Genomic DNA, 24,080 nt, shown 5'->3' on the forward strand with positions numbered 1-24,080 from the left:
GACAAGACGACGGGATCACTAATTTGTCAACATTTTGACATCATCCCCGAGCATTTTCCTCGCCCGCACTGTATCGTCTTCACCTACTTACTTACACATTCACCTCACTGCGAGTTCTATTTCTGCATTTTCACACTTCGTCAACATGCTCCAACGTTCACTTAGGACGCCGGTAAGACTCCAGCCCTACTGATCAAGTGCCAGTTTCTGGGCTGACAAGCTTTGATGCAGGCCCTCCGCGGCGCCCTCGCCGCATTCTCTCCTCGCGCCACCTCCACCACCCTCCTACCCAGGATTTCCGCGTCGCTCAGCCAGACCCGACTACTTTCTCAGGAAGTTCGCACCGCGATCGACAAGGCCGTCGCGTCGGCGCCCGTCGTCCTTTTCATGAAGGGAACCCCAGAGACACCCCAGTGCGGATTCTCGAGAACGTCGATTCAAATACTAGGATTGCAGGGCGTAGATCCCCGAAAGTTCACGGCATTCAACGTGCTTGAGGATGAAGAGCTACGGAGTGGTATGTTCACGAGCGCCCCCATCCCTCGCACGACGAGAGACGCCGAGGAAAGATTGAAGTCCAGGGGCAATTCGCTGATCAATGGGACCCTAGGTATCAAGGAGTACTCCGACTGGCCGACGATTCCACAGTTGTACGTCGACAAAGAGTTCGTCGGCGGCTGTGACATCCTCATCAACATGCACAAGGACGGCAGCTTGGCCGACCTACTGGCTGAGAAGAAGGTCATCATCGAGGACGACGCGAACCCCGAGACAGACTCCGAAGGTCAACAGGCACAGGCAGCGCGAGAGACCACAGAGCAAAGTACTGGGGCTCGGTCGAAAGATGCAAAGGGCGAGTCTTCATGAGCAGCTAGCTAGCGAACCACTGTACGATATGTTAATACCAGGCTCTTACGCCGAAAGATCGCCTATGTACAACCCAATGCATCGCCTTCTGTGACGGTCTTTTTTGTTTCATGCGACTCAATTGTGTTCTGGTCATGCTACGTGGGTAAGAAATGCTCTATCTCGAAATCTAAAGTTTCTTCACGGCATGCTCCATCGCAAGGTGGCCTGCCTGCATTAATATATGTGAATCCATTTTCCGCCCTGAACTCCTGCTCCCAGAACAGCCGATGCTGTACGCAAAAACGACAACGTGTCCCACTTGTTCTCATCCCCGATTCATGAAACCGCAATATCTCTCTCCTGCGCTCATCACAGCTCGTCAACCACAACGCCCCACTCGTGCTGGACACGTCCGTACATGATGCTCTTCAATTCGTCCTTGATGCCCATTGCAAAGTCGGCCCTCTCTCCTTTGCCCAGCGGAAACACGACATCGAGGCCTCTGAAATGCACATCGGACACGGGGGCGATGAAGAAGGCGGTCCCGGCGCCGAAACCTTCGAGCAATCTGCCTTGGTCCGCGGCGCGGACAATTTCGTGCATTGTGAACTTCCTCTCGACGACCTTGACATCGCCCCTCGCCCGGACGAGATCCAGCACGCTCGCCCTCGTGACACCTTCCAAGATGGTCCCGTCTCCCAGAGGAGCGGTGACGAGCTCCCTCTCGCCGTCCTCGTTGAGCCACAAGACGAAGAAGTTGCTTCCGCCGGCCTCGGTGACAAAGGCCTCGTCTCCAAACAGCCACAGGATCTGATCGTAGCCTCTGGCCCGGGCCTCTCCCTGCGCAATCAGACTCGGCCCGTAGTTCGCGCCGACTTTGGCGTTCCCGAACCCCCCGGGCCACGCACGTATGATGTCGTGCCTCGACGCAAGCAAGCGCATACCCTTTTTGTTGTTGTTGTTGTTGTCGTTGTTGTTGGCTGTCGTCGTCGTCGTCTGGAGTACGCCGACAGCACCGTGTCCGTGTCCGTGTCCGTGTCCGTTACTTACACCGTTCATCGCTGGGCGCGGCGGTCCAGCTGAGCTCGTCGCGGTGCCGTCCGGTGTTGGCGCCGCCAGCCCCGTCCTCGGCTCGTCCAGTCTCGGAAAGAGCACGGCAATGATGTACATCAGGGCCTCCTTGGGCCTCTGCACGCCGAGGGCCGGGGCGGTCGCAATCATCGTGGGACGGAGGTACACGAACCTCTCGTGTTCGGACGCCGGCAGCCACCTCCTGGCCTCGACGCCGACGAAGCGCTCCAGACACTTCCGGAACTCGGCCGTCGAGAAGCCCGGCAGCGCGATGCGCGTCGCGCTCTGCAGGAACCGCTGCGCGTTGCGGTCCGGGCGGAACAGGCGCACCTTGCCGTCGACGCCGCGGTACGCCTTCATGCCCTCGAAGCACTCGGTCGCGTAGTGCAGCACCGACGCCGTCGGCATGATGGACAGCGCGCCGTACGGCTTGATCTCGGGCGCTTCCCACCCCGCCGCCTCGGTCCAGCGCGCCGTGAGCATGTGGTCCGTCGTGCACGACTGGGAGAGCACTTCGGGAGAGTCCAGCGCCGGAACCGGCTTAGGGCTCGCGGTGCGTGTGACTGTGCATTTTGACGCGTCGAGATCTGCCACGACGGCAACGGCGGGGATTTTTCTGCTGTTGTTGTGGCTTTGCGTTTGCGATAAGATGGACTCGGTGCCTGCTTTGGTGAGTTTCGCCGTGCTGTCTAGCGTCGGTGAGGACGTAGATGTGCGGGCGATGGCTGAGGGAGACATCGTCTTTCTTTCTTTTCTTCTCGAGGGACCTTGCCTCCTTGCAAGATAGGGGAGCGATTCAAGGGGGCTGTATATATGGATAGGTACTTCAAGGTGCCTGCCACAAAGGGGGGCCTTTCACACAAAAGGGGAATGTAAGTGTTAATGGATTTTATTCCTACTGCAACAAAGTACAGCATTCAGAGAGGAGACAGAGAGAGAGGAAGAGAGATGGATATATACTACCTGTATGCCAGGCACTTACTTGCTGGGCAGGGCTACATCGTGACTCATGTAGGAAAGTATTTACTGGCCATGTCGGCTCGAGTGGAACAACAATCTCAACGCCATGATCAAAGTGCGCTGAGGGGGAAAAAATCGAAATCTTCGGTACAATACCACAAGTTACGTAGGTTGCCTTGGACAAGGACGTACAATAGTGGGACCTCGCTTCATCTGCTGGAGAAAAGACGGTCCACGGCGACAAAGTGGTCATATCAGAGAGTTGTAGGACATCTGGGGATTCCGAGTTAACCTCATTCTACAGACCAACATGCGCGCCTTTCGAAGTACATCATCGCGGTACGTGTTGCCCCCTCGTCTGTAAAATCGCTAGATAGCCGTGCACATGAGCGGCTCGCGAACGGCCCGTCCGATAATCCTGGGTATCCTTCTGGAAAACAAAAGGTGCCAGAGATAACAATGTTACGCCTATGGATTGGAGAAGTGGCAGAAGCGGATGTCAATCAGATCCACTGCGGAAGAGGACTCGGATTTTCCAGCCATTTGAGCGATGGGTCGGTTATTCGCGGTTGGGTTGGATACCCTCGGTTGAGCATAGCATAGGGACTGTACAAGTCGCAGACACATTTCGCTTCTGCTCGGAGTCTGATCATTGGCCCCGAGTCGAGTTACTTTGAATAGAGCAAGTTCACTCAGAAAGCCATCCGAAGGAGTAGTGATGACATGGACTCCCACCGGTAGCGGACGAAGCCTTGTGCCCCTCTTACAACGCGGCGAGAAGCTCGATGTGTCGATGTAGCCCTTTGAACAGCTTGCTTTTCTGTGTATTGTATTGCTGTGGCAGAGTGAGCGAGATGTACCATCGGTTGCAAACCCCATACTCACCTGCTGCATTTCCACGACAGTCTTCTCAGTCTTGGATGCGATTTGACCGATGTTCTCCTCGAATGCTCCCAGGTGTTGCTGCAAACCCTCCTGATGTTCGCGCTTCTTGTCAAACAGTCTCTGAGCGTTTGTAAGCGTACTCTGCAGCTTCTCTCTCTGACCAGGTTTCAGGTCCTCGTCTCGGACTTGGGCAAAGGTCAACGCATCCTGACCGAGAACTTCCGCCGCCAGTCCTATGAGTTGAAGTTGTGTGCCCTCCCACTCTTCCCAAAGCCTGCGCAGTATCTCCTCCTTGTCTGCCCTCAGCTTCCGAAACGCGGCGACTTGATCTTGTAGCAGAACTTCTTGCTGTTGCTCATCTCCCTCTTTGAGGATGCTCAATGTCTCAGTAGCAAAAGGCTTCCCGAGGGGCTCCTCGATGCTAGTCAGCTTGCCAATATGGTTGTCGAAATCGACAGAGAGCTCTTCGAGGCTTGTGAGTAAGTTCTTCTCGACATTGTCGAAATCCTTTGTGACTGCATCGTGAACACTGCTTCGATAACGATCAAGCTGTCCTACTCGTTGTCAGTGCAAGAAACATGTGGCTTCATCTTTCCTGCCTGTAAGGTTGTCCGCAAGGACAGAACTCGGGCTGGGGTTGGTGTCATTGTCTTTCACCTTCGAGATTCGGTGTGAGCCGCGTTTAGCAGAGCCACGTCCGCTTCGATTGTGGTCGTGACTTGTGAAAGAGACAGACTTGGGGCTGGCGGGGTTCCGGATGTCATCAACAGAACGATTCGATTGGAATGTTAGTGGGCGATTTCGACGGTTCATAACAGGCTTCTTCATTGTGTCTCAGGAGGGAGGGCTTATCTGAGCAGAGGAGGTCGAGTGTTGTGAGAGGATGGTAGAGTAGAGTCTAGTCGGATGGGAGGAAGGGAAAGAATGCAACTTAACAGCTTCTGGGCACCTCATGTTGATTGTATGCGACTCAACTTTGTGTATTTCCTTTTCATTCGGCCATCGATCTCGACACAAGGTCATCGTGCCGTTTCTTATGTTGGAGCAAACCTTCTCTTCCTTATGAGCTTTGAATGTAGGGTAACCCGTACGCATCCCAATGAAGGTCACTGCTTAGATAATGGAACTCCTACAGCTGTGGACACGCACAACTGGGGTCTAAACCCTCCACGAGTACGAGATATGAGTACGAATACTCGCTCCCTTCAGCAGCTGCACAGCCACAGGCCAGTGTTGCCCGCGAAAACAATTCCCTGCATCACTGACCCAGATCGACTCGCAGACTGTGGCACCCAATCAAGATCGCTTTGGAGGTCTCGATGGTGTGCTGGACAGTGACAGAGATCGAGATAGAATCCCTGGCACAAACAAAGCTATGCGTCAGCCAAGCTTGCCGTCGTGGCGTGTTGCAGGGATAGTTATTGGTTGACGCCGGCGACGTTGCGGCCAGCCTTCTCGACATGATCGAAAACCTGCTTCTCTCCATCCTCTCTAGCATGGGACCCTGAGTATAGCGCACTATTCTGCCATCCTTCGAACGTCGACAGGTGTATCTTCTTCCACAGAAATGACGTCGAACCGGTCATACCTACGACGATCAAGGCAGCTCGTCACTCCAAAGGTGAGCAATGGGAGAATGATAAAAGACCGAGCAAGTCTGCCACTTTCGACAAACTTATCTTTCGTTTCCCCGACATCCCCATACTCATAATCATCATCAGTTCTACTTGGAAAGAAATATACCCGTATCCAACTCAACCTAAACCAACTCAATCAACATGGTTCTCGGGCTAGGCAAGACACGAAGTCGCCGTCATCCAGGCGGCACTACCGTGACAACCACTACCACAACGACACACCACCCCGCTGGCACTGGCGCTGGCGGCGTAGCTAGAAAGCCTACGCTCATGCAGCGGCTGAGGGGAAGAACCACCCCTCGCAGCACCGCAGCCACCGGCCGCGCTCCTCGTCGTACTCGACGCGCACGTGCCGCCGCCCCAGCTACACACCACAAACGCAAGACCAGCATCGGCGACAAGGTCTCAGGAGCAATGCTCAAGCTCAAGGGCACCGTCACTCACCGCCCTGGTGAGAAAGCCGCAGGGACTAGACGTATGCATGGGACCGACGGCAGGGGGAGTCGACGACGATACTACTAGGCGACCCGAAGATTCAGGCCAGGACTCGTATCGGCACCGTGCAAGACCACGACTCGGTGATCGAGATTGGTCCGAGTCACTGCGTTCAACATGGCGAGACAGAGAGTCTCTTTTGAACTTGACGTATTTGTTTTAACGAGCCGAATGAAGCCAACAAAGGACCTAAGTACCATGGCTTTGAGGCCATGGGGCTACTTTTACTGTACAATATGTTCTTGTTTTGTGTTATGAGATACCACCAGTTGCAATGACACTTTGATGTTGTTCTATGAATTCTTTGTTGGCATGCTGATGCCATGAAAAATAATTCTTTACTGGTCTGCGAGCACCATCTATCTTCTTCGTTGCACTGTGTAAAGGAAGATGCCCTCGCGCTGATCCGCCTCTCGACCGTCGTACTGGACGTGCTCGACCGCAAACTTTTTCATCATGGCGCGGATGAAGCGCATGTCGGCCTTTCGTCTCTTCTTGAAACAAAAGTAACACGTAGTCGACGGGCCGATCAAGTCCTGCAGCGTGGTCAGCAGCAGCGGGAACGCGGGTTCAAAGTAGACGCAGTCCGCGGCCAGCACGACGTCCGGATACTGTCCCGGCGCCAGCATGCCGGCGGGCGGCGGCGTGCCCCAGTCGTAGACCTCGGCCTTCACGCGTCCCTGCAGATTGTTCAGCGCAATGTTCTTCTGCATCAGCGCGAACATCGGCACCTGGTCGGTGATGTAGATGGGTTTGTCCGCGTCGACCTCGCAGCCCAGCGCGACGGCCAGACCCACGAGGCCGCCGCCCGCGCCGATCTCCACGACCGACTTTCCCCGGAGCGTCTGTGTCTTGTGGTGCGTGAGCATGTACTTGGAGAGCACCATGCCCGCGGGCCAGAGCTGGCCGCCGCAGCCCTCTTGCAGGTCTTCGTGGAGGAGAAGCGGTGCGCCATGGGCGTAGGAGGAGTCCGCGGTGCCACAACAAGGGAGGATACCGTCAAAGGTGATGCTTGTGGTTCCTGCGACCTTGTTCTCCCGCGGCGGGATCAGACTGGTGTCTAGCGAGAAGACATCGGTTTGCTCCTCTGGAGACGAAGACCGTGAGGGTGTCATGGCTCGAGGCAGGTCAGGCAGAACTAGTCTTTCGGATCGGATGGGTAGAGGGAGGGAGGCAGGGAGAGAGATAGTGTCTGTGTGTGTGTGTCTATGTGTGTGTAGAGAAAAAGTGGTTGTGCGCCGTCTGTCGTTTCGTTTGGACTTGATCAAGGCTGGTGGTGATGCGATGGCATTTTGGTGAGAGCGGCGTGGCGTATGCGCATGCCACTCTCAGAGTTGCTGATGACGACTACTACTCATTTTCGTATTCATTGCCTCTAACTGGGCCTTCGATATAGGCCGCTTGGGCTGTTTTGGTGGCAGCGTGATATCGGGGTGTCGCGAGGAACAGTACCCAAGGTAGGTAATTAGACGGAACAAATAATGTGTTCTATGTTCGACGGGTTTCTGACTAAGCCGACACCATAAAATGCCCCTCTCAGTTTTGTTGACTCGGCCCAAAAGCAAGGGCCCATAAGAGTGAGTACCTTAGGTACCTGCGTGCCTACCCAGGTGCCTGGAGGTAGATTATTTGGAGTTGAAACGTCGACTCCTAATAAGCTTCGATGCTGTATGGGACTGGGGATATAAAGTAGCAACACTCCCTACTTCGTATTTATGGAGGATGGACGTAAATATTACATACAATAAATTATATTCGGGGAATATCATAAACATTGCAAGGCACTAGTAGATAGGTAGGTGCTTCACCATCTAGACCCTTCTTTACCCAGGTAGTAAATGGTCCAGAGCATGCAAGGGGCTGCACTACTCGTTCCCATCTGCCCTCATTCTTGGTGCAGACAAAGTGCCGATTGTCCTTTTTCGCACTGATAAGTCTTGACTGATAAGCCTACAGATACCAGGTCCCGGGGCCAGAGAATTGATTGGATGGGATCCACGGATATCGCTGCCAGGAATCCGGGGGGCGCATTAAAAGTACCTCGTACAGATGGCCGATTGCCCCAGCTGTCGATACTTCTATATACATACATAATATATGTACTCGCATTGTCCACGTATGTGGTGGTATCGAGAGCAGAAGGAGCGTCCCAGCGTCCTCGGGACAAAACGCCTCGGCCTGGGCAACTCACTAGAACTGGAACTGGCTCGAATCAGGTGCCACTTCCCAGCTTCAGCTTTGTCCTTCCTCGACGCCGGTAGTGACGTCAATGCGGAAAATGGCCCCGTCAGACCACTCGGTACCGGTGCGCCAGCCTGACATGGGTGGCTCGATTCTGTCAGACGCACCCGGGGCTCCCCACTTTTGCCCTGTCGTCATGGCAGGGACAGGAAAGCAACAACCGTGATGATGGATGGTGTCGTAACTTCCACCGTTGCTTGATTGAGTCCTTCCCCCTTGTCCTGCATATAAGACTCGCAGCGTCCCGATCTCCTCCCTTTCTTCCGCGACGCTACCACACAAACTACATCTCAGTTCCTCTCAACGACAACAACCACAGCCTCTTCTTCAAACCCACACATCTCAAATCCAGTCCACAATGGCCACTCTTCACTGTAAGTCCCTTCGCTCCTCCCTCCAACCACTCGATGAGCACGTAGAGAGCTCTTTACGTCACCGACGAGGAGCTTGGAGCTTTCAGCAATCAACGCCCTCCTCTTCCTGAACCATCCGGTTGACAATTGGCCCGTCGGGCTTTCATCTAGATCTCCCTCCGGTCAAGCCTTCGGCCATCGCCCTCGGTGTGGTCTTCAACCAAGTCGCTTCCGCGGGTGTTCTCGCCCCTCTGTTCGGTGACACCTACCACCGGGCCAAGGCTGCCGATAGCAAGGAGGAATTCTTCAAGAGCAAGGAAGCCGCCACTGCTGCCGCAAGCTGGGGTTCGTCCCTTGTTGGTTCCGCCGTCCAGACCTACGGTGTTGCCGCCCTGATCAATGCCACCGGTACGCTCAGCTACAAGGGCGCCGCCTATCTGGGAAGCTTGATCTTTATGGCGACATACTCTCCATCGGTAAGTCGCAATCCGTCAATCCAGGCCTGGAAAATCCCACCTCGCTAATTCCATCTAATAGCTCATCTCCGCGCTTGTCACCGAGAACCGACCTGTAGAAGTGGTTGCTGTGGGCGTTCTATCTCGCCTAGCAGAGACCGTCGGCCTCAGCGTGTTCCTTACCTACTGGGGCACCCGAACCAACCCATTCGACTAGACTACTTCATTGGGATTAGGAACTTGGGAAAGGGAAAATACTGGAATACAAGTTGCATAGTTGACCTCGATTGAAGCTCACCACTTTGCGTGGCGGGAGCAGGGTGCTCACGTTTGCATTTTGCAAACTGTGACCCAGTATGTATTCATAATAGTACAGTCAATGAAGCAAAATCACCACGCAAGCTCTTCTGTTTGTTGCCTTTTATTATCATACACACTGCAACTCTGATGCTCTTAGACCATGGCTCCATCATCGAGAGCTTTTGCCTGTGCAGTCATTGTTTAATCATGCTTTGTTCAAATTCTCTTCTTGCAGTTCCCGGTTCGAGGAGTAGTTTGTCGAGGAATTCCCCAGAATTCTTTGTCCAGGCAACAAGACTTGTCTCCATCATCCAATTCTCCGTATCTCAGGCATGTTTCTTCCACGCCAATAGTTTATGTTCTGATGGTATTTTCCATCTCCGACTTGGATTTTGTTATGTGGTTGGTCTTCTGAATGTGTGCAAAGATTTGAGCTGGGCAAAAAGGTCCAAAAGTTTTCTGTATGCACCATCAGTCCATTGCTTCATCTCAGGTGTGATGTTCCCACGCCAAATCAGGTTTCGTAGGTTGTGTTGATATTCTGCTGAATGTGCAGAGATTGAGCCGGGCAAAAAAGTCCAATCTTGTTAATGTATGCAGTTTATGTAAAGCACCATTAATCCAATAATGCTTCATCTCATATGTGAAGTCGAAGTAGCCATTGGCTTTCTAGCATGCTGCTGCTGTTTGAATGTTTTTTGAATGTGTGCAAAAGGATTTGAGCCGGGCAAAAAGGTCCAATCTTCATGTCTGCATCTTCCATCCAATAATTCTTCATCTGATTTGTGAAGTTGAAATAGCCAAAGGCTTTCTCGCATGATGTTGCTGTTGCTGTTCTCAATGTGTACAAAGATTTGAGCCGGGCAAAAAGGTCCAATCTTGAATAGTATGTACGTATGCATCATGCAATTCCCAGTTCCCTACTTTTTGGTCTCCATGTCAAGGTCGTTCTGATGGTATTCCAGATTCCGCCTTGGTTGGTATTCTGTTGAGGTGATTGTTCCGTATGTGCATTTGGAGCAGGACGGTGAACGAGAACGAAATCCTAATTCGCTTCATTTGCTTCCTTTTCAACAGCGGCTTCTAAATTGCCAAGTAAGTCGACTTCACCTTCTTTCGGTTCATCGTCGCTTTTGTTTGTGGTTATGGGTTTGTCTGTTGGTTCAAGAACTGTAGGTGGGTTTTCGGGTTGAGCGGGAGCTTGAGCTTCGACTTCAACTTCAGTACCAGCACCAGGTTCAGGTAGAGGTTCGGTTTGAGGTTCGACTTCAGGTTCAGGTTCTTCAGGAGTGAGTGGTTCGACGGCTGGTTGAGGAACTGGAGCGCTGATTGGTCCGACGACTGGTTGTGCAACAGGAGTGATGACTGGTTCGACGACTGGTAGAGCAACAGGAGTGATGGCAGTCTCAATAGCAGGTTCTGGGACGGGTCCGGTGATATTGTTGGCGGCAGCCTCAACAACAGTCTGAGTAATAGGCTCCGGAACGAGATCAGGTTCAATGAGCTCATCAGTTGGAGGTTCGAGGGTAGTTTCAGTTTCGATAACAGCTGCTTCAACGGCTTCGGATGTGAAAGGGACTTGATCAAGAACATCCAAAGGTTTGATCTCGCTGACAGTAGCATCCTCACTGGCGCGAATGTCGGTTGTTGTGACTGTGGCAACGACTGGATCCGTTATAATCTCAGTTGAAACTTCAGCTTCGCTTTCGGGTGCAGGATTGGACTCAGGTGCCATCAAAGAAACTTTCTCAGTTGTTCCCTCTTGTGCAGTTTGACTGTCGGGTTGAGAGTCCATTTGAGTTTCAGGCTGAAGTTCGATTTGAGTGGTTAAAGCGTCAACATCCATGACTTCGCCCTCTTCACTGCCTTCACCTTCGCTGTCACCTTCCTGATCTTGCTCCTGTTCGACTGTTGGAGTATGTGCTGCTGGATCATTTTCATTCTCCATGACCGTTCCTCCTTCCACCGGCGCATCAACAGGCACAGCCTTGCGTCTGCCAGGGCCGCCCTTGCGTTTCTTGCTCTTTCTGATGGGAGGCATGTTTCGTCGTGGAGTGGGCGTTGCAGGCTGTCCAGATCCGGAGAGCACACCTGTCGCATTTCCCAGCCCAGCTCCATCACCCAGATCATAGCCAGGGCCATTCGAAAGCCCAGCTGCGGGCATCGGCCCAAGGGTGCCATACCCATTTGTTGCTTTGTAGACACTCGTGTTGCCATAAAGGCTGGGCATTCCTGGTCGTCGGTCTGCGAGGTACTTCGGTTCAGACATCTTTTCAGCAACAGCAGCCGGAATCGGCACCCATTTTTTGATTTCAAAATAGCGACCCTCGGTCGCGGCACCGGTCTTTCGTCGCTTTTCTGGCAGGCCGTCTGCATCCAGGAGGTCGTCCTCCTCGTCCTCCTGGTTGCCGTTCTCGTCGGCGGGGTCCTGTCGACCCGAGCCGCGAGAATCAGAGGCATCGGGCCTCACCCACTCCTTCTTCCTCCAGTCCCAGACGGCTGGCTTGACCACCCGAGTGGCCATTCGCGCCGCTCGGACCAGCTTCTATTGAATTGTTAGGTTCTGGAATATGATAGCCAGAAGGACTTTGACGCGTACCTGATTCAGCTCAGGGAGCTGATTGAAGTAGTGAGGTAGGGGGAGTTCCTGCGCGAACAGGTCCTCCTCCCTCCCCTGCTCCTCCCGGCCCGCGTCGAGAGGGTCTAAGTAAGCGTCTTGTGAGACGCGGACGCTGTCTAGTCGGTACTTCTTCACCGGCAGGCCCTCCGTCGGGTCGAAGTCGTTGGCCCCTCGTCTCGCCACCGAGTGATCTTGGTGACGAGTTGTCCTAGAGGACCGCAGCTGGCAGCCCAAGAAGAGTCAGCTAGTTGTTTCTGGGGACCACACCAGGGCAAAAGCGGCCGGAAGGGAAGACTATTGACGGGGAGGAGAAGGGGGAGGAGGTGGTATCCAGGGTGGGAACCTGAATGAAGACAGCGGCCGTGCCATCAACTCCTCAACGCGCTGTTGGATAGCCGCCGTTTGAGGAGCCGATGGCACGGCGGAGGACGCTGCTTCACCAGGCACGGGAGGGTACGTCGGCGCCGCCGTCGGAGGTGGCAGCCCGGGAACCAAAGGGGCAGGCGGTTGCGGGGGCGGAGGAGCAGGAGCAGGAGCCGGAGTAGGACCAGGACCAGGAGGAAGGGGACCAGGAGGAGCAGGGGGAGCAGGGGGAGCAGGGGGAGCAGGGGGAGCAGGGGGAGCAGGGGGAGCAGGGGGAGCAGGGGGAGCAGGGGCAGCCGTTGAGGCGGAGGGGGTGTTGGTTGACAACGGCAACGCCCAGGAACGGTCGCTGCCCTCCAAGTCGTGGGTCTTCCGGCAATGCCGGTAAAGAGAGGTTGTGAACGCATATTCACGGCCACAAAAGGCACAAGAGAACTGAGGTTCGGCCATGTTGTTGCTGATGGATGATGGATGAAAGAATTCAAAGGAATTGAGGCGGAGGTGCTTGAACAAGATAGGCACAACGTGGGTGTCCGTGGTGCCAAGGAGTGCAATTCAATATGCACACTTTCCATATTGGGCCTCACGTTTTGCAGGAACCAGGTGGTGAGAGGAGTGAAGCAGTAAAAGCCCATTGCCGCGCGATTGATTGAAAAGGAGACTAAAAAACGTACCGGAGCCATGATCACGACTGTCCTGCCTGCGCAGTTTTTATGATGCCTCAGAAGAGGCCAATTTGGTCAAAATAGAGTCGCAAAGAACACACAAGCCAGTTGGAAGAGAGTAAGAGGCGTGCGACAGAGAGTTGTGGTGATGGTGTTGATGATATGGCGACGAGTAAGTGAGAAGACGCGAACGAGAGATGAACAGATGCTTTAACAAATCGTATAGGGCAAGTCTGCCGAGATGTTGTTCTACCAGCATATGCCAAGCGGCAGGCTTAGGGCGGCGGGAGAAGCTGAGGGCTCGGAAACACGATAATCCGAGCCCGGTGAGTGAGGGCCGAAACATGAATAGAAGACCAAGACATCCGGACAGGAAGGGGTTACAATGAAAAGGGGTGCTCTCAAAAGGAAGACATAACAATCCGATCCTCAATTGGGGAAGGGAGAACAAACCTGCAGTTCAGGTTGTCACGAACACCAGCTGGGACCGCCGGCCATTGTGTGCATGGAATGGTGGCGGGACAAGACGAGGGACCAGGACTGCAAGCATAGCAGGAAGGAGAAAGGACGAAAGAAGACCCAGGAATCAATGAGAATGGTTATTGGAGGATTGGACAGGCGTTGTTATTGAGATCACAAAAGCGACCTGCTCATAGGACTTCTATATGACTTTTGCTCAAGATATTAGTAGCAGATACTGTACAATGCGCTGGGATGGGAAGATGATCTAGAGATATCAATCCCATCTGGAAACAAAGTCAGCATGGAAGAGAGGATGACAAGCCTGGAGAGGAACAAGCTTACCCTGTGTCTTTCTGTCGCACTATTCCACCATGCTTGCCCTTTTCTTCGCCCTGGTCATCAAAGTTCAGCAGATGTACAAATAGAACAATGGGAGGTAAACGTACCGTCTTGCCACCTTCCACGACTAATCTGTCCAGTTGATAAAACTGTGACACTATCGTTTGTCGCTGCACAGCACAGTCAGTCTCCGTCTCTCTCTCTCTCTCTCTGTCTCTGCAGTAAAGGGAAATCCCATTGTTGAAAACGCTCTCGCAGCATCTGCGACATTCTCGCCCGGAAGCAAGGGTTCTCAAGCTCGATACAAGTCCTCAAAATGCAGCGTGAGGTATTTTTGGACAAGCAACATACCTTCATCATCTGCAATTCCTTCAAGCCCTTCTGCACCAGTTCCTGTATCCTCCTCGCGTCCGACTCGTGCTGATGTTCATGGAAAGCATCCCTCGTTCTCCGCCGCGCGTACATTCTGAAATTATAATTTGCAAACTGATTCGACTGCCTCAACAGCAACCGGTACAGACTGCGGACACTGAAACCCGAAGTGTCGGCCGCGGTAGCCAGGGCCTGCGAGGCCATCTCTCCTCAGATCGGGGTAAAAAAAAAGATCCGGGGCCGCAGCTATGCTTCACGTGGAGCGGTCGATCGGGATCGCAGGCGTGGGGAAACGACGCAGGCTAGGCAAAGGCGTGCGTATCTCAGGATACTAGCCCGTGGTGGTGTCGCAGGTGGTATGTTGGCCTCGAGTGGTGGTGTGATAAGTCGGGTCAGAGGGCGGACGAGCAGAGACGCAAAGAGAGAGATGCCGCGGCGGAATTTTATCTGCCAGCAGCCGCGTCAACAAGGCACCTGAGGTATCGGAAGCTCCAGTATCTATATATCGACGAGTCCGCAGGGGGTTAGATTTGCAGAGGCGTCAAACAAGTAGTAGTAGACCTGTACAAGACAGAAAACTCGAGAGAACAGTATCAGATATGACCGCAATGCCACAGCTTTTCAGGTCTTCGCAGGCGGCGACACGATTTCTGACCATTGCGTCAATCGCCGCCGTCGGCGCAGCCGCATCCAAACCCCGATACGACCGACCCCGAATTCCACAGCCATCGCAGCCTGCTACTGAACGAGAAGTTGAGCCCGAGCGACTCGATGCCCATGCGCATGCCCGTTCCTTCGACAAAGCTGCACTGGAAGCCAGAAGCTACGTGAGACCGATAGTCGACAAGTCCTCTCCCCGGAACCTCTTCTCGAGACTCGTTTTCTACGAGCTGTCCCTCTGAAGTCTCTCGTCCATCCGGAGCGCCATGAGTAGCACACATCTTCCCTCCCCTCCCTCCTCGAGACCAACATCTCCAATACCAGCGACCAAAGACGTAAATATTGCTCCTCGCAGAGAAGAGAAGGAAGAGCACGAGGAAAAGGCGCTATCAGAGCGCCTGGACGACCTTCTCGCATCATACCTAGCGCTTCTTGACACGTACACCAGTCTCCGAGCGCAAGTGTCCAAGGACTTCGCGTCGGGCTTCTATTCCCTCGCACAGGCAAACCGAAACTCGACGCTCGGCCCAGGTCGACGCTACGGCGAAGAAGGCTACGATGAGCGCATGAAGGCCTCGAAAACAGTATACATCAAGCAGTCCGGATCACAGTCACAGCCCACCACGAAGCAGGTCAGACGGTTGAAGGATGAAACTCCTCCCAACAAAGATGCGCCAACACAATACCAAGACCCCTCCAGAGAAGACGAACACTGCAAAGATACCCAGAAGGCCGGCGAGGACGATCAGGCGAATCTGAAGAAATCCGTTCCTCCCTCCAGGTCTTCCTCATCATCAAATCCCATACACGCCACGTCTCAGCCAACTCCTTGCTGCTACACGTATTCCGTCAGGAGCAACAGCAATTCCACCACGACGACCAAAGACGGCACTGCCTCAACCTTGGCATCATCATCGTCCTCATCCTCATCTTCTGCACCACCCACTGCTTCCTCCGATGAGATCGCAGCCTCTGACGCACAAGATAAAGACGAACCCAAACCCAAAACCAAAGCCGAAGCCATCTCAAAAGACCCGCTAAAATGGTACGGTATTCTTGTCCCTCCGGCTTTGCGTCAGTGCCAATCTCATTTCAATGCCTCGGTATCTTCCACAATCCCTGAGCTCCTGGGCACCATGTCAGCCTTGCAACAACTCGAAATGAGCATCTGGGAAGTTCGTCAAGCTCTAGGCATAGTCGAGGAGTACGGATATGGGTGGGACCAGCTCCCAGAAAAGCCTGCAGAATCGAAAACCCGAGACAACCGTGCCAGAGCCAAGACGGAGAACGAAGTCTCCGCGTCGGGCTTGACCTTGGAACAAGGGCAAAGTAGGAGGACTCACCCTGCATCAAAGTCCCCTTTGTTACTGTCTCCCTCGTCACCGGCAAGCCGAACAGAACCGCGGTCCCGAGTGCTAAAACTCGACTAATATATCAAGCTGCATGAAATCATGGGAACAGACATGCCAACCGGAACATCCGCATCAATATGGGCTCAGCTTGACATGCTCTTCTTTGGGTCGGTGACGTAAAGCTAATATGTAGATGAACAGTGTATCTTCAATCTATTCAGTGTCCGAGTGCGGTTTCCATCCAAATCAATATTCTGGACGTTTAGCCATACATCCACTATTTGGTCGTGTTGGCCGTGTCTATCTCCTCAATCCCCTCCACGCATTACCGCTCTCAGCCTTCCATGGCAATATCGCCTTGAAGATCGATGTTCTTCCGGGCGGGCATTGGAATGCCTTCAAGAATTCCCAGCCCAGTTTCATTTTCTTCGCCCACATCGTCGTTCTGACAGCCGACTTCCCCTTTTTGTGATCTCATATCAGCTTCCTTGATTGGAGAGCTAACGACATGCCTAGCCGCCGGACTTCGCATGACCTCCTTAAGATCTGTGTCCCAATAGCTTGGTCGTCTCTTCCTCCGGCTCTTGGGAGGTCGATGACCCTTCCTCCATTGCATCACGTTGGGGCTGAGGTCTTTAAGGCCTCTACTAGCGTCACTGCCATGGGGATCAATTGTGGTTCCGCCATACAGACTCATTCGAACTGCAGCTCTCGTCTCTTCGTCAATCTCAATGATATCCTCACCATCCTCAAGCTTTAGTCTCGGATCCATTGAAACGGCTTCAGTCGAGATGCTTGCTGGAACTTCAATCGAAGGACCTTCAAGCTCTCGTGACCGTTGTCTTGGCTGAGTGGGATATGCCTGATCTGAATCTGTGGTGGACCTAGGAGGACTGCTTCTGAACCTCACTTCATCTGGCAGTCGTGTCCCGTTTGATCGCTTTTGATGGAGAGACGGCCTTGGTCCATATGACCGCCCATAATACTTGCTTACGCCTCTGGCAGTGGCGATGGCTGCGACTCCGTGCTTTCTGAACCTACTCGGAGGTCTTGCCAATGGTGTTAAGGTGTCGGTCCTGTAAGAATCCCGAATCATCGAATCTGGAGCAGCATCGTGTCCAGAAACCTTCCCAGCTGCTGTTGAGAACGAGTACATTGCCGTGCCAGGCTTGGTCAGAAGATCTGGACTATCTCTGGCATAGTACCAACCTGGCTGGAAATGTTCTGTCGCCCCTGAGAGGTAATCTCGCGGAGGTAGGTGTGGACGAAGTGGATGTCTTGGTGGCTGAAGCAGAGTCGAGTTAGGGTGGCGATTGTCATAAGGAGGCCGTCTCAGTCCTGCTGGTGCCTTATGTGCTGGTTTCATCCTCAGTGCAGGCATTGGGCTCCCTGTTGCAGTGGTACGATTGAATGATTTTGGTGGGTTAGAGACCAAGTGGTGTTGATGGTGACTACGATGATACTGACGGTCCTTATTCCTTGGGTGCGACCGATGACTGGGGGATTCTGGGGAGGAGCTGAAGTGCATACCGGGATCTGGACAAAGAACCATTGGGGTCCTTTCGTGTAGCAATGGATCAGGACATGGTGTCACGGCGCTCTTGCTCGAGTTGGAAGAAGATGCATCATCGTCGTCGTCGTCGTCGTCGTCTCCCTCGGTAGTCTGAGGTTTTGGGAACCGGCTGCTCAGCATTCCGCGCCTGAGCCTTGCTGAGTCTGCAGCTGCCTTCGCCGATGGAGGTAACAGGATAGACCCTGTCGAATCTGACGAACATTCCACAGTAACTTGTACGTCTGCCGACTTCCTCTTCAAGTGACAAATTATAGGTGATTCTTCTGTCCCATCTACGTTCATTTCGTTATCACTACTGACTTGGAGGTGTGTCATTGGTCGTTCTAGGTCATCTGGTGATAGATACTCCTCGTGTGGGATGCAACGGTTCTCATCGTCACTTCGGTCAGTGTCCGCATGCGGTGAAGGCACAACGTTTTCATTTTGCACCGGATTGGCGACGGGGGACGTGAAGCCACTGCTTGGTGGTTCCATTGCCACTGGCCTCCCTTGGTGTAAATCTACCCGGGGCAGTTGTGGCAGTTGTGGAGAACCCTCTGGGAACGGCTCTCGCACGTCAAGGTCGAGCTCTGCAACCAACTTTGGCGCTGTGGAATATCTCCAATCCGTCTTTGGTGTTTCCATCAACGCCTCATCGGATTGTGATGGGGAGCCAATTGCATAATGGCCTGTCTCGGGACTTGATGGAAGTCTCGAGTCAATCGACCCCGTGGCTGAAGCTGCAAAGCGGACGTCGAATCGTAAAGATGCCTTTGCTGTCTGAAACAGCCGCTGCATTTGTGCAACATGACCTGGCATGGCTGCCGAACGCGTTCGGGGAGATGCCATTCTCTTACGGCCAATGTTTGGACCCGGCATTTCGGGATTGTCCTTACCAATGGCTCTTGTCAAGGTCGATCCGGGAGTTCTAGGGGAACTAGCATGCTGCAATACCTTGGTGAAGAAGAGGGAAGACCGTCTTCGAGGAGGTTCGAAAGGGGCTAGAAGCATGAAAGCATCAGTATGTCTGTTTCGTGCAAGACCAGTGAAGATCACACAGTTCAATCGCACATACGTTTTGGTGTTCCAGGAACTCGGCTAGAGTTGGACGACTTGCTGGAAGACTTTGCCGAGGGGACTGAGACTGGTGAAGATTCCATGGCGGCAATAACACTGTCTCGATAGGGAGAGCAAGGAATGAATCAAAGTTGAACTGCAGGCTGAGAGCAAGACATGAAGCAACGAGTGGACGTCTGCAGCACAGCGCAGACACGATATGAAGGGTTTCCCAGAAGTAATGAATCACGACAGTCGAGAGGGCATTTTCTGATAGCAAAAAGACGCTGGAAGGGCCTCCCAGAGAAGGGATTGACGAGCGGTTGAGAGGCGGCATAACGGTAGGTACGACTGAATTGCACCCTGCAAGGATAGCAAGAGCGACAGCGATGTCTTGTCCTTCATCAGGTAGTGTTTTACCGGGTCACAGAGAGGCAGAGAGGCAGAGTGTGAAGAATGTTGTAGTCGACGTCCCGCAATCCTCGAATCTTGTCTGCTCGGAGGTGGCCTGATACACCTGTCTTCAAACCTAGATGGTGCATATCATGGCAAAACGATCGCACACCCACCTGTCTACCCAAGTCATGTGCGCTGAAGGAGCTTGGGGAGTCTGCAAAGGCCATCGAGAACACATAGTCCGTATCGAGAGCTGACAATCTTCTTCCACGTGTAGACACCCTGTCCGGCGCACTCCAGTTGTGCAGTAGTGTGATGTATGTGATGTATTTGCGTGATGTGCCCACCTTGTGCGTGTACGACAGGAATGCTTCATTTGAGTCTTAAGCTCAATTTCGTGCTCTTGTGTAACTTTTCCACGGCAGGCAAGTCGAAAGATCTGATCGGCTTCGATGAGATTGACGTGATCTTGGAAGTGCTGTAGGTGGAGAAAAGAGTCATTCAATGGCTCGAGCTAGGACTGGGCTCGAGTTATAGTTCTCGGCCTGCTGTAAACAAGCCCCCATAGCTATCTAACTGAGGTTGTACTCCGCACGATACGTGGCTTTGAGATGGATAAAGGTGCCTTAGGCGTAGGTCCTTATCATTTATGGCGTGCAGATGCTAAAATTAACCCCGGTTTCTCCTTGTGTTAGGCTCGCTACACGGTCCTTTTAGGCTCTGCTTGGCTTGCAGCCACCAGGCCAGCGGTTTTGTACAGTAGCATACTGTAGAGCACTTATACTTGGTACAAGTACTCCGTACTACGCTAAGTATGAATAAGTCGTGCATAGGCCCTTTTTTGACTTGTTACAGGGGAGCATCGACGGGAAACATGGCGTGAGGTGCAGGACTGTACGAATCCATCACCATTCTCTCTCTGTGACTGTCTCCGATCAGTGATCACCGTAGCCACTCGGGTCGCCTGTCAACGAGCGGGCTCGGCCCTTTTGGTGGCCACAGTTGGCCTCACCACGGGCCATTCTGGGGTAGAGGTGGACGGGCTTTTGTACCTCGTATTCGAGACCTCCCTAGGGATTTAAGGTAGACCAGACAGGCGGCTCGTGGTCATTGCTCAAAATCTGAAGACTACTTCCATACTGTTTAAATGATCTGCGTCTGCATTCCACCACCTCAACAACATTGGTAGATCCATGACTTCCACGCCTGTTCTTATTGAGGGCTTCTCTTCGCGTGCCAGCAAGGAATAACTGACTTAGCGCGTGTCGGCGTGTATGAGCGAGAAAAAGGGCGGTGTTAGTGTGTGTTTCAGGGTCCCAGGCTGGTCCTTGTCTAGCCCGTCGAAGCGGTTTTTGTATGCAAGCGAGTGTATCAGCGGAGGCCAATGATGCGACGGCTGTACCTGAGCAAACATGGGTCTCCCGGCTGCCGGAGTGCGAAATCCAGGTCGACGTGGACGTCGCAGGCAGCCCATCGCACTCCTTGACATCTTTGTTACACCACCACCAACTACCTTTCCGTCAGGCACCTTTCTTCCCTGCCCACTCGTTTTCGTCCTTCTCTCCTCTGGCAGCCGTATGGTCACGCTTCCATTCCTTCTCAATTTCTGCCCTTTCCCTCAGTTGCTCTCTCGTCGTCTAAGGACGCTGGACTCACCGTCACCTCACCTCACCTCATCGTTGGATACGACAATTTCCCCGGCTTGGAATCATTGCAGAGCAATCGACCACACATTCTTTACCGATTCACGTTCATTTCGCATCCCTCACCCTGCAGTTGAATTTGCAACAAAGCCACCCGAACCTCCCTCAGATTCACACTGGCGTACCTGTCTTGACTGTCAGAATTCTCAATTCACTGCCTCCCACGGAAAGTCAGTCCATTCCGACCTTGCTGGGATTTCGCATACATCTCCGCCTACACCGTCGCGACATAGTACAGGGTTGTCTAACGTACGGTCACACACGATCACACGATCACGCAGTCAAGTGTCCTCAGAACGAGAAAAGAGGAGAAAGAGAAAAGGATCGGGCACTGCTCGTCAGGATCATGCGCACGTCCTCATAACGGGTCCCAGACCAGTGCGGCCGATTACAACTGCGCAAGCTGAGATCTTGCGACGCTGTTGAGCAGCTCATAACCCTTCTCTAGAAACAATGTCTCACGGTCGGCCGCCTAGTCAGCCGAACCGTTTTCACTATCCACAATATGCGAACCAACAACAGACACAACCGGCAGCTGGCTATGCTCACCCTTCACAGTATCAACAAACTCAGCAAGAATTCCCTCCACATCCTTCGGTGAGGCTGCCACCAAATGCCAAACTCAATGCCCGGCAACAATTAGGAGTGGGTGTCTCTCCGCCGCCAGCTCGATTTGCAGGCCCTCAACGGCCCTCACAGAGACCTGGAGGTTCCGGCGTTCTGGTCCAAGATTTCAAATTTCCGACTGCACCTCCGGTCCCTGAAAGTTCTCCGGGAAAGGCAAAACAAGATGCCTCGCCATCTCCTGGCAGAAGATCCAACGTACATGAGTCTTATATGTCATCAGTGCTGGATGACTTTGCTACCCCTGGCACTACTCCCGGGTCTCGGTCGAGAGGCTTCCCGACGCCAAAAAGATACTCCGGTTCGGTGTATGCGGAAAGTGAAGCCTTGGGTGTTGACGAGCGATATGACCAGGGCATCGCCACCCAAAATAGCAGCAGATCGACCTCACCAGAAAACAGCCCTCAAATTGTCCGTCAAGCCAGTCTTGGGAAACGAGCCAAGCCTGCCATGACCACGATCAAGAACAGGAACAGCCACTTGAGCCATGAGATTCCAGAAGAAGGTGCGGATCATCTTAACCCAACGAACCGTACTGCAGCAATGAATGCACTCAGTGCGGCGGTCGCTGCCGGAATCACCGCAAAGCCACCACACTTCCAGCCCGCAAGCTCTGAATCGCGCAGCTACACCCCAGTCAGAATGCCTTTCGATACCTCTCCGCCAGCATCGCCTTCTGCTGACAGAGAATATTTGCAAACTCCCAAATCCCTAAGCACCGTAACCACCACCAAGCTTTTCGAGGGGCCCCCCGGCTCATCGCACTCGCGCAAGTCAACCAACCCTCTGCTCGGTCTAGGCATCGAACAACCTTCGATGAGTGATAAGATCCCTCCCAATCGAAGACCTCCTAGGCTAGATATGGACGCTGTCAAGGAGGCCGAACAACGTGGCAGCACCACCAGCCTCTCAGACCTCATCAGACGAGCCACGAGGCTAGCCGCGAATCTGGACAGAGGGAAAACAGCAAGCAGACTAGGTATGCTGGACATGTGGGGAAGTTCTGATAAGCTCAGTAACAACCGACAATCAACTATGTCGGACATGATCTCAGCTTTCCCTGCTCCCGCCGTTGGTGGTACGCCCACGAGGGGAAAGGACGGAGCTTGGCCCCTGACTGAAAAGGGTGAAGTCTACGACTCAACCACGGATTTGACAAAAGACCCATCTCGAAAGCAACGGCGGAAGTGCTGTGGTCTAACATTACCCGTTTTCTTTGCTATTCTCGTGGTCCTCATTGTTCTGATTGCCGCTGCTGTCTTAATCCCAATTTTCCTAATCATTGTACCGAAACAAAACTCGAAAGACCACTCCTGCGCTTCCAGTCACCCTTGCGCGAACGGTGGCACAAGCATCTCCAGCCAGGATACTTGTGTCTGTGTCTGCTCTAATGGCTTTACCGGAAGTCAGTGCGAAACTCCCGGTGATGTTCAGGACTGCACGATCGCCACAGTGACAGAAGGCTCCAACCAGTACAGAAACGCGACCTTGGGATCTTCGGTGATGCCTTCTCTATTGCAAGCCCAGAACCAGTTCAATATCTCCCTCAACTCATCAACAATCCTGTCTTTATTCTCGACCAACAATTTGTCATGTACCAGTGAAAACTCTCTGATGGACTTCAATTCGACTTCCCAGTCAACCAAAACAAGAAGATTCATTATAATACCTGGCCTGGAACCACAAAGCAATCGACTCGCCTCAATCGATGAGGGCCTTTCCCCACCCGTTGTCAGTAAGCGCGCTGAAGCTATCGGTGGATCTCGATTCAGACGAAGAGACGACGGTGTGACTGTGGGCACCTCCAACGGCATTGTCTTTCAAGCCACATCTGCCACTATTGTTGGTGCCGTGCCTACACCTTCGGCATCTAAAGAGAGCGATGTATCTACCGTCACAAGCGTGACGGAATCAAGCAGCCCAACATCCACGGCAGCTTCGGGATCCGAGTCTGGCAGTCCAAGCTCCACAAGCAATCGTAGTGCACCCAAGCCAACCTCTACCTTGACGGAGAAAGACATCAACTTTGCTCGCGTTGTAGTCCTGTTTGTGTTGCAGCAATCAAGAACGTTGGACGTAGCAGTCAATGCTCAGCAGAAGATGGAGGACTTTTTCCAGCAACAGCAGACACAGGGCAACTCGTCGACGAAGGTTGATGTCGGCGAAGGCAATCAACGGTTTTCGGCAGACTTTGATGCGTTCAGTATCACGCTAGGTAACGGTCTAGTCGTTGGCGGAAAGACTACCAACTGAACTACCAGCTTTCTCCATCAATCAAAAGGCAAGGTGCGAGACTGTTATGATATTGCCTGGTTACGAATTGTTTTTTTCAGTATGGAGTTGAAGCGTTGCTGGGAGCGAGCGAAGCCTCCTTTTTTCACAGGCTTGAGTGGCAGCTGCGCATAGCCTCAATGTTTCTGGATACATATGCACGAGGCATATTCTCTATTCCATCTTGTTTATTCACACCCGTCAAAGAAGAAGATCAGAGTTCTCTATCTAAACCCTACCACCCTGGTCTTGTGCTGCTTCTTTTAAGGGCTTGTTGGCTGTGGCCGTTTGTGCTTGGGAGATTCGATTCCAGTACAACACGTTTCCTGTATTGTTAGTTTTCTTTTCCTTAAAAGGAAAAACCCCTCGATGTATGTCACTTTTAGCAAGCGAGCAAGG

General features: G+C 53.0%; 11 protein-coding genes across 11 annotated transcripts; 5 read left to right on the plus strand and 6 right to left on the minus strand.

Moving 5' to 3' along the window:
• Positions 1–145: 145 nt before the first annotated feature.
• On the plus strand, positions 146–867 carry PV08_08417 (uncharacterized protein; the record flags this gene model as incomplete). The annotated part of the gene is made up of 2 exons (XM_016382743.1): positions 146–172; positions 232–867. 2 exons carry the CDS (start codon positions 146–148, stop codon positions 865–867), a joined length of 663 nt encoding a protein of 220 aa, XP_016233446.1.
• A 351-nt stretch (positions 868–1,218) lies between these two features.
• PV08_08418 (uncharacterized protein) lies at positions 1,219–2,658 on the minus strand (the record flags this gene model as incomplete). Its single annotated transcript, XM_016382744.1, has 2 exons — positions 1,219–1,845; positions 1,900–2,658. 2 exons carry the CDS (start codon positions 2,656–2,658, stop codon positions 1,219–1,221), a joined length of 1,386 nt encoding a protein of 461 aa, XP_016233447.1.
• Positions 2,659–3,643: 985 nt separating this feature from the next.
• Positions 3,644–4,593, minus strand: PV08_08419 (uncharacterized protein; the record flags this gene model as incomplete). Its single annotated transcript, XM_016382745.1, has 3 exons — positions 3,644–3,715; positions 3,766–4,319; positions 4,392–4,593. The coding sequence occupies 3 exons, from the start codon at positions 4,591–4,593 to the stop codon at positions 3,644–3,646; spliced, it is 828 nt and encodes a 275-aa protein (XP_016233448.1).
• Positions 4,594–5,543: 950 nt separating this feature from the next.
• On the plus strand, positions 5,544–5,924 carry PV08_08420 (uncharacterized protein; the record flags this gene model as incomplete). The annotated part of the gene is made up of 1 exon (XM_016382746.1): positions 5,544–5,924. One exon carries the CDS (start codon positions 5,544–5,546, stop codon positions 5,922–5,924), a length of 381 nt encoding a protein of 126 aa, XP_016233449.1.
• A 332-nt stretch (positions 5,925–6,256) lies between these two features.
• PV08_08421 (uncharacterized protein) lies at positions 6,257–7,012 on the minus strand (the record flags this gene model as incomplete). The annotated part of the gene is made up of 1 exon (XM_016382747.1): positions 6,257–7,012. The coding sequence occupies one exon, from the start codon at positions 7,010–7,012 to the stop codon at positions 6,257–6,259; it is 756 nt and encodes a 251-aa protein (XP_016233450.1).
• A 1,484-nt stretch (positions 7,013–8,496) lies between these two features.
• Positions 8,497–9,163, plus strand: PV08_08422 (uncharacterized protein; the record flags this gene model as incomplete). Its single annotated transcript, XM_016382748.1, has 3 exons — positions 8,497–8,512; positions 8,663–8,967; positions 9,029–9,163. The coding sequence occupies 3 exons, from the start codon at positions 8,497–8,499 to the stop codon at positions 9,161–9,163; spliced, it is 456 nt and encodes a 151-aa protein (XP_016233451.1).
• A 1,128-nt stretch (positions 9,164–10,291) lies between these two features.
• On the minus strand, positions 10,292–12,679 carry PV08_08423 (uncharacterized protein; the record flags this gene model as incomplete). The annotated part of the gene is made up of 3 exons (XM_016382749.1): positions 10,292–11,791; positions 11,846–12,074; positions 12,210–12,679. The coding sequence occupies 3 exons, from the start codon at positions 12,677–12,679 to the stop codon at positions 10,292–10,294; spliced, it is 2,199 nt and encodes a 732-aa protein (XP_016233452.1).
• Positions 12,680–13,630: 951 nt separating this feature from the next.
• On the minus strand, positions 13,631–14,271 carry PV08_08424 (uncharacterized protein; the record flags this gene model as incomplete). The annotated part of the gene is made up of 3 exons (XM_016382750.1): positions 13,631–13,640; positions 13,699–13,865; positions 14,047–14,271. The coding sequence occupies 3 exons, from the start codon at positions 14,269–14,271 to the stop codon at positions 13,631–13,633; spliced, it is 402 nt and encodes a 133-aa protein (XP_016233453.1).
• Positions 14,272–14,993: 722 nt separating this feature from the next.
• PV08_08425 (uncharacterized protein) lies at positions 14,994–16,157 on the plus strand (the record flags this gene model as incomplete). The annotated part of the gene is made up of 1 exon (XM_016382751.1): positions 14,994–16,157. The coding sequence occupies one exon, from the start codon at positions 14,994–14,996 to the stop codon at positions 16,155–16,157; it is 1,164 nt and encodes a 387-aa protein (XP_016233454.1).
• A 256-nt stretch (positions 16,158–16,413) lies between these two features.
• PV08_08426 (uncharacterized protein) lies at positions 16,414–18,791 on the minus strand (the record flags this gene model as incomplete). Its single annotated transcript, XM_016382752.1, has 2 exons — positions 16,414–18,632; positions 18,707–18,791. 2 exons carry the CDS (start codon positions 18,789–18,791, stop codon positions 16,414–16,416), a joined length of 2,304 nt encoding a protein of 767 aa, XP_016233455.1.
• Positions 18,792–21,239: 2,448 nt separating this feature from the next.
• On the plus strand, positions 21,240–23,663 carry PV08_08427 (uncharacterized protein; the record flags this gene model as incomplete). The annotated part of the gene is made up of 1 exon (XM_016382753.1): positions 21,240–23,663. One exon carries the CDS (start codon positions 21,240–21,242, stop codon positions 23,661–23,663), a length of 2,424 nt encoding a protein of 807 aa, XP_016233456.1.
• Positions 23,664–24,080: the final 417 nt, after the last annotated feature.

The sequence above is a fragment of the Exophiala spinifera genome (assembly GCF_000836115.1).
Source record: "Exophiala spinifera strain CBS 89968 unplaced genomic scaffold supercont1.6, whole genome shotgun sequence".
NCBI classification, from domain to species: domain Eukaryota; kingdom Fungi; phylum Ascomycota; class Eurotiomycetes; order Chaetothyriales; family Herpotrichiellaceae; genus Exophiala; species Exophiala spinifera.